The sequence below is a fragment of the Cyprinodon tularosa genome, unplaced genomic scaffold (genome assembly GCF_016077235.1).
Source record: "Cyprinodon tularosa strain WSP-4 unplaced genomic scaffold, ASM1607723v1 ctg1249, whole genome shotgun sequence".
Taxonomy (NCBI): Eukaryota; Metazoa; Chordata; class Actinopteri; order Cyprinodontiformes; family Cyprinodontidae; genus Cyprinodon; species Cyprinodon tularosa.
In genome coordinates this window covers 138,549-152,716 of record NW_024038058.1, presented here as the reverse complement: position 1 = coordinate 152,716, position 14,168 = coordinate 138,549, and the positions used below count along the sequence as shown (strand labels likewise).

The 14,168-nt window shown below is 41.0% G+C and overlaps 1 protein-coding gene across 1 annotated transcript; it reads right to left on the bottom strand.

Moving 5' to 3' along the window:
- Positions 1–4,536: 4,536 nt before the first annotated feature.
- barx1 (BARX homeobox 1) lies at positions 4,537–6,647 on the bottom strand. The gene is made up of 4 exons (XM_038276477.1): positions 6,294–6,647; positions 5,693–5,972; positions 4,777–4,861; positions 4,537–4,695 (listed from the first exon to the last, which is right to left on the bottom strand). The coding sequence occupies exons 1-4, from the start codon at positions 6,493–6,495 to the stop codon at positions 4,549–4,551; spliced, it is 714 nt and encodes a 237-aa protein (XP_038132405.1). The 5' UTR covers positions 6,496–6,647; the 3' UTR covers positions 4,537–4,548.
- Positions 6,648–14,168: the final 7,521 nt, after the last annotated feature.

Sequence of the window (14,168 nt, the reverse complement as noted above, 5' to 3'; positions counted from 1 at the left end):
GGAGGAGGAGGAGGATGGGGAGGAGGCAGGGTGGGGGGCTGATTAGAACCCCCCATTATTAAAATCATTTTAAACTAATTTAGTTAATCGCTAACTGAAGTAAAGAGACTGTTAAACCTGCCTTTAGCTGACAGAGCGACCCACTGAGAGCAGTAATTATACCAACACTGTAAAAATAAAAAAAAATATAAACATGATGCATTTAAGATTTTAAAAATCTATTTTTTCTGTCATTGTGCTCTATAATCCAAATGGAAAAGTTTTAGCTTCAACTGGTTTAATTCTGTAAAAAATCTTCTTCAGGAAAATTTGGTTATCCCATTATAAATTGATTAATTAAAAAAAATTTCAAAAAATTGATCAGTTTGCAAAATAATCGTTAGTTGATAGATATATCTATATAGATATATAGATATAGCCTCTGCAAGTTTTTTCCTACTTAGTTTTCAACAATTCTGTTCTATTTTATATGTACCTGTATATCATTAATATAAACTTTATTTGCAGAGCCCATTAAAACAGCTGAAAACTGAACATGGCTAAAAATAACAAAACAAAAGAATAAAATGCAGCATTAAATATATAAAACAAGGCTACAATAACAATTTGTTTAAACTAAATAATTAAGTCCAGAATACAAGAATACAAATACTTCCTTCCTTCAGTAGAAATATTGGCTATCGATACTTTACTGGAGGAAATATACATTATATTTTAAAAATAGTCTCCTTAGTTTTGTTTCATCTAAGCTCATTTTCATGATGGACTGTTGGAATTTAAATACAATAAAAACCATCAAAATAATTCGGTTTTTTTTTCTTTATGGGTGTAATTGGTGCTGCCCCAACTTGTTGCTCGCCAAAAACCAAAATAAAAGGTTTTTCAAGATGATGCAAAGTTAAATGTGACTCTGTTACCATTAGTTATAAAACTAAGAAAATGAAGTCTAAGGAAGTTATCATCCAGAATTGTAGAAAAATTTTCCTTTAATAGAGTAGAGCAGTAAAGCTTCTGGCCTTTAAGGCAGTTTATCCTGCATTACTTTTACTTTTATACTTAAGTAGTTTTAAACAATAGTACTTTTACTGGAGTAAAAAGCTGAAGTTGATCCTCTAACTTCTATGTTTTTATACTGTAGGATTTATACTGGAGGGATAGACATGAATCATTTCCAGTGTTAAAAGCAGCAATTAAGTTATTTTTTTTAAAACTTAAAAGAATGAAAGGAAATATTAGGCTGAACTAAACATTGAGCCTCAGTAAAAAGTCTCTCTTCAAATCAATCCATTAATATTTATTAAATAATTTTAGATTTAATTTCAAACTAAAGCTGTAGTGAGATGATTTCAGTGTTTGGACAGTTTGATGTTATTTAGAAAAGTTAAACAACGACATTCAGTCAACGCCTGCTGGTGGTTTCCATTTTAGAGACAAAATTAAATGATTAAAGTTATTATTATAATAACCAGTAATATCAACCCTGAAGAGGAGGAAGACCACCTCTGAAATCCAGGTCCTTTTTCAGGAAGTTTTACTTTTAAATCCAAAAAAAAGCTTGGATTGAGCCGGAACCAGGACCGATCCTTGGTTCTGGTTCCAGGACCGGTTGGCCTGGTTCTGCTGGTGAGAACAAACAGCTGTGTGTTTGATTGTTGCTGATGATGTTTGACAGCTGCTGTATAAATAAAACTCAGCAGAGTGGAGCAGAAATTCATCTAATCCTCATTTGCTAAAACAAACATTCAGATTTATTCCCAGCCAAATAAACCTGGCGCTGCTGATGATGATGACGATGATGATAATGATGATGATGACAGGCTTTTTATAAACGCCTCTCCACCGCTGATGGAAAACAAAAAGGAGCATTTCTCCCAATAGGAAGTGACTTCATCACCCGTCTGGTCAGGAGCGACCCTGCAGCCACTACGGAGGCCCGCTGGGTCCAAACCGCCCCCGTCTGATGATAAACAATTGAACTTAATTGATCTCACATTGGAGGAATTCCACCGCTGCGTTTAACTCATCCCCAGTGGGCTGCCATTGTGCGGCGCCCGGGGAGCAGTGTGGGGTTAAGGGTCTTGCTCAGGGACCCAGAGTGGAGGCTGTGAGAGTGGGACTCAAACTCAGAACCTCTGGTTTCCACCCCATGCAATGATGCTAAAGCTGCTGATGATGCTAAAGATGCTAATGATGCTAAAGATGCTAAAGCTGCAGCATCCTACAGTTCAATCAGTTAATGACGTCACTCTGCACTGGAGGCAAAATGTCAAACATTCATTAATTTTTTTCAGCAGAATATTGATTCTGGTCTGACAGAGATTATTGATTATTCTCATAGAGATTATTTCAGATGAAGGTTTATTAAAGCTGAATAATCCCGGTAAGCATCGAGCTTTAGTAGATGATCTACAGAGATTAATTATTAACAAACAGCAGATAAACAAAAATAATAAAAACAACAAATAACAGCAATGATAATATTAATATTATTATTAGTATCATTATGGCGGATCTGTCATCATGTTCTATTATTTCTCTATTTTCAGGTTGAGATGAAAAAACATTGAATTTCTAAACGCTGCAGTTAAAATCAGATTAATTTCAACTTTAGCTTCGTTACAAAAAAAAACAACAACACTATTATTATTGGATATTTATTAGTCTTTGTGTTTTATTAATTTTTTTCACTCTTTCTGTTTTATTATATATTTTTTGGTCTTTATGTTTTATATTTTTTTTTGGTCTTTATGTTTTATATTTTTTTTGGTCTTTCTGTTTTATTATATTTTTTTTTTCGGTCTTTATGTTGTATTATATTTTTTCGGTCTTTCTGTTTTATTATATATATTTTTTCAGTCTTTGTGTTTTATTATATTTTTTTCGGTCCGGTTCTAATTTCCAGGATTCGCTTCTGTTGGTTTTGGGAAACCGGGCCGTTTTTCCTCCTCTGTTTTCTCATCGTTTCTCCTCATGATCCATTTCACTGGTTTACTGGTTTCACTGGGAGCCCAGCAGAATCTCTGCTCCTCGGTTCCGGTTCTGGATCCGCTGCTGAAGATTTGGCCCCGGTTATTCCTCTGGTTCGGTTCTGGGTCCGGATTCGGCCTCAGCTCCTGGTTCCGATCAAGATCCTAAATCTGCGATTTTACTGAGAAAAATGTATTTCAATTTCTTTGATTTTAGTTCGCTTCGTTTTTACACTGAAAATAAAAAATAAATCTAAATAAGTTATTTCTTTATAGAGGGGGTCACTATTTACAATTAATATATGAAGTGAATATTTTCTATTTATCTTATTTTAAGAGTAGATCACCTATTTAACGTCTGAAATGAAGGATAAATACATTTTATTTATTTCTAGATCGTTTCTGCAGTGAAAAATTTTCACTTCTACTGTTGCTACAAATTTACTTAGATATATACGGTGTTTATATATATATATAATTCATATTAAAAGCATCTTAAAAACGTTTTAAGATGCTTTTAAAAAACTTTTTTTTAAAACTGGTTGTTTGTTGATTTTTTTTTCTTTATTAATCGATTTATAGTTTTATTTATTAGCAGAACCAGACAGATTAAATTGAGTTCAATAAGTGATCTTATTAATAATATTCTAAATTATTAAACATTTTAAGGAACACGTTGTTTGATAAATTAGTTTATTTCTCTATTTTGTGTCCAAATAAATAAAAAATAGTTTGAATTGTTGAAAATCTGAGGAAACATGCTGATCTTTCTGTTATTTATCTATCCGTTATTTCTGCCTTAATTATTAATTTTGCTTTTTATCAATCAAATAAAAATGGATCCTTTAAGTTAAAAGTTCTGCTGCATCAGAACCTGCTGGAACATCTAGATTCTCCAGATCCCAGCAGGCAGCATCAGAACCTGCTGGAACATCTAGATTCTCCAGATCCCAGCAGGCAGCATCAGAACCTGCTGGAACATCTAGATTCTTCAGATCCCAGCAGCAGCTTTAACATGAAAAACCATCTTTGTTCCAGCAGAGCCTAAATGAACGCAGAGCTGGTTCTGCGGGGTTCTGGTTCTGCAGGGTTCTGGTTCTGCTGGGTTCTGGTTCTGCATCATAATCTCCTCCTTTCTGTGCAGAGCACAAAGCATTGGGGCGGTTCTGGTTCTGATCTTTTGGGCCCCAGTAAAGCAGACTGGTCTCCTCTGCCGGTTAAACTGGGATCATGTGAAGTTAGCAGCTGATTCTGGTTTCCAATGAAAGGAGCCGAAGTTACTGAAAATATATTTAATAATTAAAGATGGCGGATACATAAAGGGATGCAGACAGAGCCGATCCAGCAGGAGAACAGACCTACTGCACAGATTCCTTCCTTCCTCAGAAGCACCGAGTCCATCATGGGGGGGTTAACCCCTCTGCAGCGGCTCACATAGAGTCCACTTTAGTCCTTCAGTCCTTTAGTCCTCCAGCCCTCGTGTCCTCCATTCCTCCAGTCCTCCTGTCTTCCATTCCTTTAGTCCTCCTGTCCACCAGTCCTTTAGTCCTCCTGTCCTCCAGTCCTCCTGTCCTCCAGTTCTTCAGTCCTCCTGGTCAAAGCGGGCCGCTGGCTCCAGTTCTGCAGCAGATCTCTCCTGCTCGGTCAGCTGCTCGCTGCTGGGGATGGAGTTTTTCTTCGGTCGGCCTTTAGGCTTGGTGGGGGACTCCAGACCGCCGCCCTGCAGAACCTGCGAGCAGAGAGGCCCCCCCTTATTATCAGCAGATTATTATTAATCTTCTAGATTAAAAAGCAGCAGAGCCAGACTTACAATCTTCTTCCACTTCATCCTCCGGTTCTGGTACCAAGTTTTAACCTGCAGCTGACTGAGGCCCAGAGATTCAGCCAGATCTATTCTGCAAAGATCAGAAACGACAGAACTTTTCTATGTTGTGTTTTCTAAGCTCTCCTTATTTCACCTCCCAGTTAAAGAAATAATACAATCATTGATCTATTAAAGAACATGTAGTTACTGTAACAGCCCTGCTGCCATGAAATGTTAATTAAAGTTTTAATACTAAAATTAATTCACGTTAAAATTTTTAAAAAATTAAAGCATTATACTAACATTTATTCATGTTAAAAATAAAAACAATTAAAACATTAATGCTAAATCTTTTTGGATTTTTGACCAAATAAAATGAACCAGTAGAGAATCCCAGTAAAACCAGTGAGATGATCAGCAGCAGGTTTATAAATATAAATAAATTTAACTTCAGTCATTTCAACGCAAACATTAAATGATAAATATTTATTAGAGTTTTATAGATTATTTTAAAGGTTTATGCATTTAGCATTAATAAAATATATTTGATCAAAATGAAAACTAATGAGTTTAATAATTCCAATAATTAATTTTATAGTTTTAATCATAATCACCTTTAGGTTTGAACCTTTATGCAGTTTAAATAATTAATTATTTAACCATGATTGATTCTAACAGTTATTATTATAAATAAATCAGATTTACTATCTGATGATTCTGCATCATGTTCAGATTATTTTTAAATGTAATAAAATGAGATAAATCTTTTAGATAAAACCAGGAGCAGAACCTCCGCTGCTCATTTCTACCCAGAAGGTTCTGGATGTTCAGAACCGAACCGTTTGATTTTTCTTCCTCCGATCAAACTAAACTAGATTTTCTTTTCTCCGCCGAACCAGCAGAGCTTCCTGGGGAGCATCACCTGTCGGGGGTGGACAGGTACTTCTGCTTCTCGAAGCGCTTCTCCAGGCCCATCAGCTGCAGCTCGGTGAACACCGTCCTGCTCCGGCGGCCCTTCTTGCTCTTCCCGCCTCCGTCCGCTCCGGCCTCCAGCTTCTCGCGGAGGTGGAGGTCCAGAGGGAGGTGGTGTCCGGCGGAGCCGACCTGCAGGCCCGGAGGGGCGGACAGCAGCGGGCTGCCCAGCGAGCAGGAGAGGGGGGGCAGGGGCAGCTTGAGGAGGCCCGCCTGGTCGGCCTTCAGCACTGGAGGAGGACCGGGAGGAGAGAGATATAGGAGTCAGTGATGTTACAACAGGAGGTTCTAGTTCTATGTTCTGTGAATCAACATGGAGCCATTTTACACCTGAAGTTTTGATTATTTGACCATCTAGATCTATCTCTTCCAGAAGCTGTTTAATCATTTTAACGTTTTTAATGAGACCTTCTGCATTTTTTCTAATTGAAAATAAAGTATAAAATCAAATCTTTTGAACATTTATCTCCATTTAGGATTAGATTAAATCAGAATCAATAACTGATTAAGCTTCTGGCTCACACTGAGTCCGTGTTCGCTCCGGTTCTCACCCAGCTGGCTGTGGAAGGGCCGGGCGGCCAGCAGAGCCTGGACCCCGAACCTCAGCAGCTCCCCGGCCGGTGCAGACGCCTTGTTCTCCGGGGGGTCCGTCAGGATCTCCTCTATCATGAAGCTCCGGTACCGGTGCGTCCTGTGGTCCGGCTGCACGTCCGGCGGGTAGTAATGCGCGCTCATGTCCAGCGGGTGCTGCATCCTGCGGGCCGTGCGGTCCAGTCCAAGCGCGTTCACGGATGCTCGCTCCTTCAGAGGACCTCAGAGTCACAACAAGTCATGGTTCCTGGTAGAGCTGCTAGCTCCTCTCCTTTAGGGTGGTGGTGGTGGGGGGGGGGGGCTGATGATGGTCCCAGCATGTGCACGGCCTGTTACTGCTCCTGCTGAGCCCCGCACCTTGGCAGTGAGGAGGGGAGCAGCCTTCTGGAGTTAAGACCTCCTCCGTGGCTCCGCCCTCCCCAGCGGGGCTGGTCCAGGCCGCCTCCTGCCTCTGGCTCAGATGAACTCCATGCAAAGGCAGCTATCATGCAGAGAGGCAGGCAAGGCAGAAGGAAATGATGGGGGGTTCTCCTTCCTTTCTTTACTTCATTTCTTGGTTTGTTAAAGGATTTCCCAGCAGGCATTAATAAAGTCATTCTGAATCATTCTGAGCGCAGCGTCACACAGAACTTTATTCGAATCAACCATCAGTTGATCCGAATAAAGACTGAAAACAAAATGGCTGCTCTATGGATGACCCTGAAAACATGGCCGCCCTATGGATGACGTGCTCTATGGATGACCCTGAAAACATGGCCGCCCTATGGATGACGTGCTCTATGGATGACCCTGAAAACATGGCTGCTCTATGGATGACCCTAAAAACATGGCTGCTCTATAGATGACCCTGAAAACATGGCCGCCCTATGGATGACCCTGAAAACATGGCTGCTCTATGGATGACCCTGAAAACATGGCCGCCCTATGGATGACCCTGAAAACATGGCCGCCCTATGGATGACCCTGAAAACATGGCTGCTCTACGGATGACCCTGAAAACATGGCCGCCCTATGGATGACCCTGAAAACATGGCTGCTCTACGGATGACCCTGAAAACATGGCCGCCCTATGCAGGGGCGCAGATAGGTTTTTGAAACTGTGGGGGACAGTTACTATAGGGCTTGGTCATCGTGACGTAAGCACTTCGCGTCGCCGCCATGTTGAATGCGTCTTTTACAGCAGCTCAGACTACTGCCTATGACTACCGCGTACTGTACTCCCTCTCAGCCGTGTTTTAATTTGATTAATTTCACCTTAACTTGATTTCAACCATGGTAAACCGTTGCTGTATTGTGGGCTGTAACAGCTCAACACATGATCGCCATGGAAACATAGAAAATGGGTTAACTTTCCACCGCTTTCCTGACTGGAGGCGTAACCATGGAGACCAAGCGTCAGAGATAAAGAGTCGTCGGCTAGCTTGGATCGCGGCTGTAAGACGACCGAACATAACTTTCCACAGTATTCCGATGTCAATGAGAGTATGTTCCCTGCATTTTCATTCTGGTAAGTTAAAGATGCACGGTTTTATTTTATAGCCTACAGTGTTTCTTTCCTTCAAAGTTGGGATCTTTTACGGGAAAATAATAAAAACGGCAGCGGGAAAAGGCTCAAATACGCGAGAAACCCGGAGGGTTGGCAGTTAACGTTACTAACTACACCTTTTAAACACATAGCAGCTAGTTAAAAGTACATTACATGCGTGAGTGGTTGTTAGCCTTAGCGGTTAGCAGTTGCTAAACTAGCAGGTTCCAGAGCCCCTCTGATCACAGCTTACCTTCGTACGGATTACTGTGTTCCCACTGTTTGCTGGCTTTATGATCTGCAGCTCCTGAACCCATCCATTCATGAACTGCACATGAGACTCCAGGGACTTGTAGCTTGGGAACTGTTTTGAAGTATAGGCGCTCACTCATTGGTGCTCCACTCATTGTTTGGAACTTTATATGGATCCAAATGATTAACAATGCTGATTTTGTCACCATACCGGTCCCTGGCTTCTCTATTTAATGTGTCCCGGTAAATTCTAGATCCTTTTCGGGATTTTAACATCTTTTTTCTCTCTACTTCTGTCTCTTCTTTCAACAACAACGTTGTGTCAGAGCTATGCTTACGTTTGCGTAGCAGTCAATATGGCTGCGACGTCCCACAATGCAACGTGGATCCTGAGCCCTATTACTGGCTATTACTCAGCTATGACAACCCATCAATCTTAATTGCCCATCATTGCAAGAAAATAACATGTATTGGTACCAAGTACTCACCAAACATGCCACATGACGTGTGAAAAAAAAAAGGTTTTATTTAAACATGGACTGACTTTAAGTGCAGGCTGTAAACACACAGAAACACGAACAGCAAAGCCTACATATATACAAAAACAAATTTGTAAATAAGTACTTTACATGGCTTTTCAATAAATGGCCTCAAATGAAGAAAGTTGTGTGTCTACTTTGTCAAGAACTCTGTAGAACTCCACTCTGTGGTACTCCACAGCAGATTCTGGCCTGTGTGCAGGTGCTGGCCCAGAATATCTCTTTGGGGGCCTATGTGTTAGAGACAGCTTCTCAGCCATATCCACTGCTTCCTTAAAGACTGCCTCAAAGTGGGCTGGCTTTCTTTTGTCCCGTAAACTCTCTTGGACAACTGAGACTGCAGAGACCATGCCCTCCAATGTCTGGGTGCTTTTTTGGAGCGATGTATTCAGCACTTCCAGTTCGCTCATTACATCTAAGGCCAGTGAGCCCCAGTAGCCCCAATTTCAGTAAAATCTCAGGCTTTTAAATGTTGTAAAATCACCCATAAGTTTTAGGTGTTTTAGTCCTTTATAATTAAATTTATACATTCAAAAAACATAAGGAAGTTATTATCAACGTCTCACTCTACTTTACAGCTTTGTATTAACATTGCTTTAATGTGTGTTATTGTGTACAGCTGGGGATGTTAAGGGCCACGTTAATTATAGATTAAATAATTTACTGTTCTGTAGTTTAAGCAATTGTCATATTTGTAACATCACTAGTCTTTCCTGTGACATGCACCTTTTATTTATTTATATATACACACACACACATTATATATATATATATATATATATATATATATATATATATATATATATATATATATATATATATATATATATATATATATATATATATATATATATATGAGAGAGAGATTCTTTCCTCCGAGTTACAGTGACATGGACAAACTTGAAGATACATGACATCCTCAAATTTCTATTCTATTAAAATTTCTGTATCTGTATAATGGGTCTGTTCTATATGTTGTCTTCTCAATTCAGAAGGCCCCATGCCTGTCTTTGCCTAGGGCCCAAAATTTCCAAAATCCGCCCCTGTGTAGTGGAATTTGTCTAGCTTTGAAGTTCGTTTTTCTCATGATTCAACCTGTAACAACCTAAACCATTTGGCTTGACATAAATACGGATTCAAGTAGCCTACTGTAGCCTACATATTTCTGAAAGACCCCCAACAACTCCAGAAAAAGTCGGAACAGTCGATTTCATTATAAATAAATAAATGCCAGTCGATTCCCCCTGCCTCCCGCCTTATGACATTGGCACCTCTCTTCACGCTATTCTCACTGACCGTCTCCACTCTTTTTTCCACGGCGACATCGAACAGACAACCAAAAAAATGCAAGGTGATATGATACCGCAATGAACAGTTTACTTACAGTTGGTGCTTTTCGAAAAAAGGATGCAATTGTTTTCTGTTTTTTCGGTTTGGCTGGCCTCATGTTGATGTCCGGACTCCGGAATTGGGAACTGTCCCGCCACTACTGTCTGTCTGAGTAACCATGGAAACCAGGCTCGAGACGTAAATGCCAGAGACAGGATAACTTTTAGATTTGAATCTCTACGACGCAGGCAGCCTGCAGTTAAACAAAACGATTGCCCGTCTATGATCTGACTGTTTTATGTTGTTGTTGCAAAGCAGTAAATTAGAAAAAGCTTTTTGATTTTCTGTGAGTTTCGCCATATGTTTTTTTTTTTTTTTATAAAAGTGGGGGGGACGGATTGAGGGTCATTCGAATCTGTGTACGTCAGAACACCCCTGACGTACAAGCTATCTGCGCCCTTGGCCCTATGGATGACCCTGAAAACATGGCCGCCCTATGGATGACCCTGAAAACATGGCCGCTCTATGGATGACCCGCTCTATGGATGACCTGCTCTATGGATGATCCTGAAAACATGGCTGCTCTATGGATGACCCTGAAAACATGGCCGCTCTATGGATGACCCGATTGTCGCTACCCGATCCGTACCGGTAGCACGATCTGTACCATCAGCTCATTTGCGCCTGCGCGAACAGAATAACTTCCGTGTCGCCAAAAAATAATGTAATTACGGTACTGAAAAAACTTTATTTATATCCTTAAATAATTAAAGAATACTAAACTACATCGTAAAGACAATATTGAAGACTTTTCTGGAAGAAATGGATGCTTTTTAAATTCAATCCATTGGATGACCCGCTCTATGGATGACCCTGAAAACATGGCCGCTCTATGGAGAACCCGCTCTATGGATGACCCTTAAAACATGGCCGCTCTATGGAGAACCCGCTCTATGGATGACCCTGAAAACATGGCTGCTCTATGGATGACCCTGAAAACATGGCCGCCCTATTGATGACCCTGAAAACATGGCTGCTCTACGGATGACCCTGAAAACATGGCCGCCCTATGGATGACCCTGAAAACATGGCTGCTCTACGGATGACCCTGAAAACATGGCCGCCCTATGGATGACCCTGAAAACATGGCCGCCCTATGGATGACCCTGAAAACATGGCCGCTCTATGGATGACCCGCTCTATGGATGACCTGCTCTATGGATGATCCTGAAAACATGGCTGCTCTATGGATGACCCTGAAAACATGGCCGCTCTATGGATGACCCGATTGTCGCTACCCGATCCGTACCGGTAGCACGATCTGTACCATCAGCTCATTTGCGCCTGCGCGAACAGAATAACTTCCGTGTCGCCAAAAAATAATGTAATTACGGTACTGAAAAAACTTTATTTATATCCTTAAATAATTAAAGAATACTAAACTACATCGTAAAGACAATATTGAAGACTTTTCTGGAAGAAATGGATGCTTTTTAAATTCAATCCATTGGATGACCCGCTCTATGGATGACCCTGAAAACATGGCCGCTCTATGGAGAACCCGCTCTATGGATGACCCTTAAAACATGGCCGCTCTATGGAGAACCCGCTCTATGGATGACCCTGTGCCTGAAAACATGGCCGCTCTTTATATGTCCCTGAAAACATGGCCGCTCTATAAATGATCCTGAAAACATGGCCGCTCTATATATGTCCCTGAAAACATGGCCTCTCTATAGATGACCCGCTCTATGGATGACCCTGAAAAAATGTCCGCTCTACAGATGATCCTGAAAACATGGCCGCTCTATGGAGAACCCGCTCCATGGATGATCCTGAAAACATGGCCGCTCTATGGATGATCCTGAAAACATGGCCGCTCTATGGATGATCCTGAAAACATGGCCGCTCTATGGATGACCCGCTCTATGGATGACCCTGAAAACATGGCCGCTCCATGGATGACCCGCTCTATGGATGAGCCTGAAAACATGGCCGCTCTATGGATGACCCGCTCTATGGATGACCCTGAAAATATGGCTGCTCCATGGATGACCCGCTCTATGGATGACCCTGAAAACATGGCCGCTCCATGGATGACCGGCTCTATGGATGATCCTGAAAACATGGCCGCTCTATGGATGACCCGCTCTATGGATGACCCGCTCTATGGATGACCCTGAAAAAATGTCCGCTCTACGGATGACCCTGAAAACATGGCCGCTCTATGGAGAACCCGCTCTATGGATGACCCTTAAAACATGGCCGCTCTATGGATGACCCGCTCCATGGATGACCCGCTCTATGGATGACCCTGAAAAAATGTCCGCTCTACGGATGACCCTGAAAACATGGCCGCTCTATGGAGAACCCGCTCTATGGATGAGCCTTAAAACATGGCCGCTCTATAAATGATCCTGAAAACATGGCCGCTCTATGAGAACCCGCTCTATGGATGACCCTGAAAACATGGCCGCTCTATAAATGATCCTGAAAACATGGCCGCTCTATGAGAACCCGCTCTATGGATGACCCTTAAAACATGGCCGCTCTATGAAGAACCCGCTCTATGGATGACCCTGAAAACATGGCCGCTCTATAAATGATCCTGAAAACATGGCCGCTCTATGAGAACCCGCTCTATGGATGACCCTTAAAACATGGCCGCTCTATGAAGAACCCGCTCTATGGATGACCCTGAAAACATGGTCGCTCTATAAATGATCCTTAAAACATGGCCGCTCTATGGATGACCCTGAAAACATGGCTGTTCTATGGGTGACCCTGAAAACATGGCTGTTCTATGGAAGACCCTGAAAACATGGCTGTTCTATGGATGACCCTGAAAACATGGCCGTTCTATGGATGACCCGCTCTATGGATGACCCTGAAAACATGGCTGCCTTATGGATAAAGCTGAAAACATGGCTGTTCTATGGGTGACCCTGAAAACATGGCTGTTCTATGGAAGACCCTGAAAACATGGCCGTTCTATGGATGACCCTGAAAACATGGCTGCCTTATGGATAAAGCTGAAAACATGGCTGTTCTATGGATGACCCTGAAAACATGGCCGTTCTATGGATGACCCGCTCTATGGATGACCCTGAAAACATGGCCGCTCCATGGATGACCCGCTCTATGGATGACCCTGAAAACATGGCCGCTCTATTGCTCTGCTCGAATTCATGGGCTGCGTCCTCCGAAGGCCAGTGCTCGATGTTAACCATCGCCTGATCTCCCGGGGTCAGTAGTTTTTATTGTTGGGAGAGTACAAATTTCATTGCATTTGTGAGTGCAGTGATCGCAAAAAAAAAAATTGATTTATCACTCAAAATTACTTTAAAATCACAGACATTCGATGAAAACGACCCAGAAGCGTTGCTGGCGCCATTTTTGTTGTTTTGTACACGTGATTTGAAAAAGCCCGGTGATTTTCCACCAGACGGCGTGATTTTTGTCCACCTAGCGGTAATTTTGATGTAGTTACCAAAACGGCAAACAAGCTAGCAAGCGCCATTATATGGCAGTCTTCTGTACAGTGATGCAGGTCATACATTAAAAAAATGTTCATTAAATTTTTTTCTCTTAGATATTGGAGAGGTGCATTTAAATGTTATAGAGCTAAACATGTTAAATTGGTGACCTGTTATGTTATTATTATTGTCTTGTTGCTGCATTTAAACTAATCCTGAGTCAGTAAAAGTCAGGGAATTCTGAAATGATGTCAGACTGTGGAAACCCTGAATAAAATAACTATTATAATGATTCTCTAGAAAAGTCACATTATATTAATAATATTATCTTGTATAAACATACATTGACTCCAAAATAAAAGTTATTCATTTGTGACATTGACCTCTGTCTTGTGATGTATCTTAAGTTTTTACCTGTCAAGTTTTTTTAGATGTTTATTTTAATTTATATTTTTCCAAGCACACAACAGTTTAACGCAAAGTTTAGTTTGAAAAAAATGTGCACGAAGGATTGAAAAGCATGTTAACACGGTAATGTAGGCGTGAGTTCATTATCTGACGCATGCAGATACACACCAGGAACCTGGAAACTTAAAAAACAGTGAATTACAAAAACATTTAAAAAAACAAGCATGTTTCATTGATATATATACAAAAATTTATATTAGGAACTATATTTATCAAAAATTATACTGGGCAAGTAAAAATAGTTTC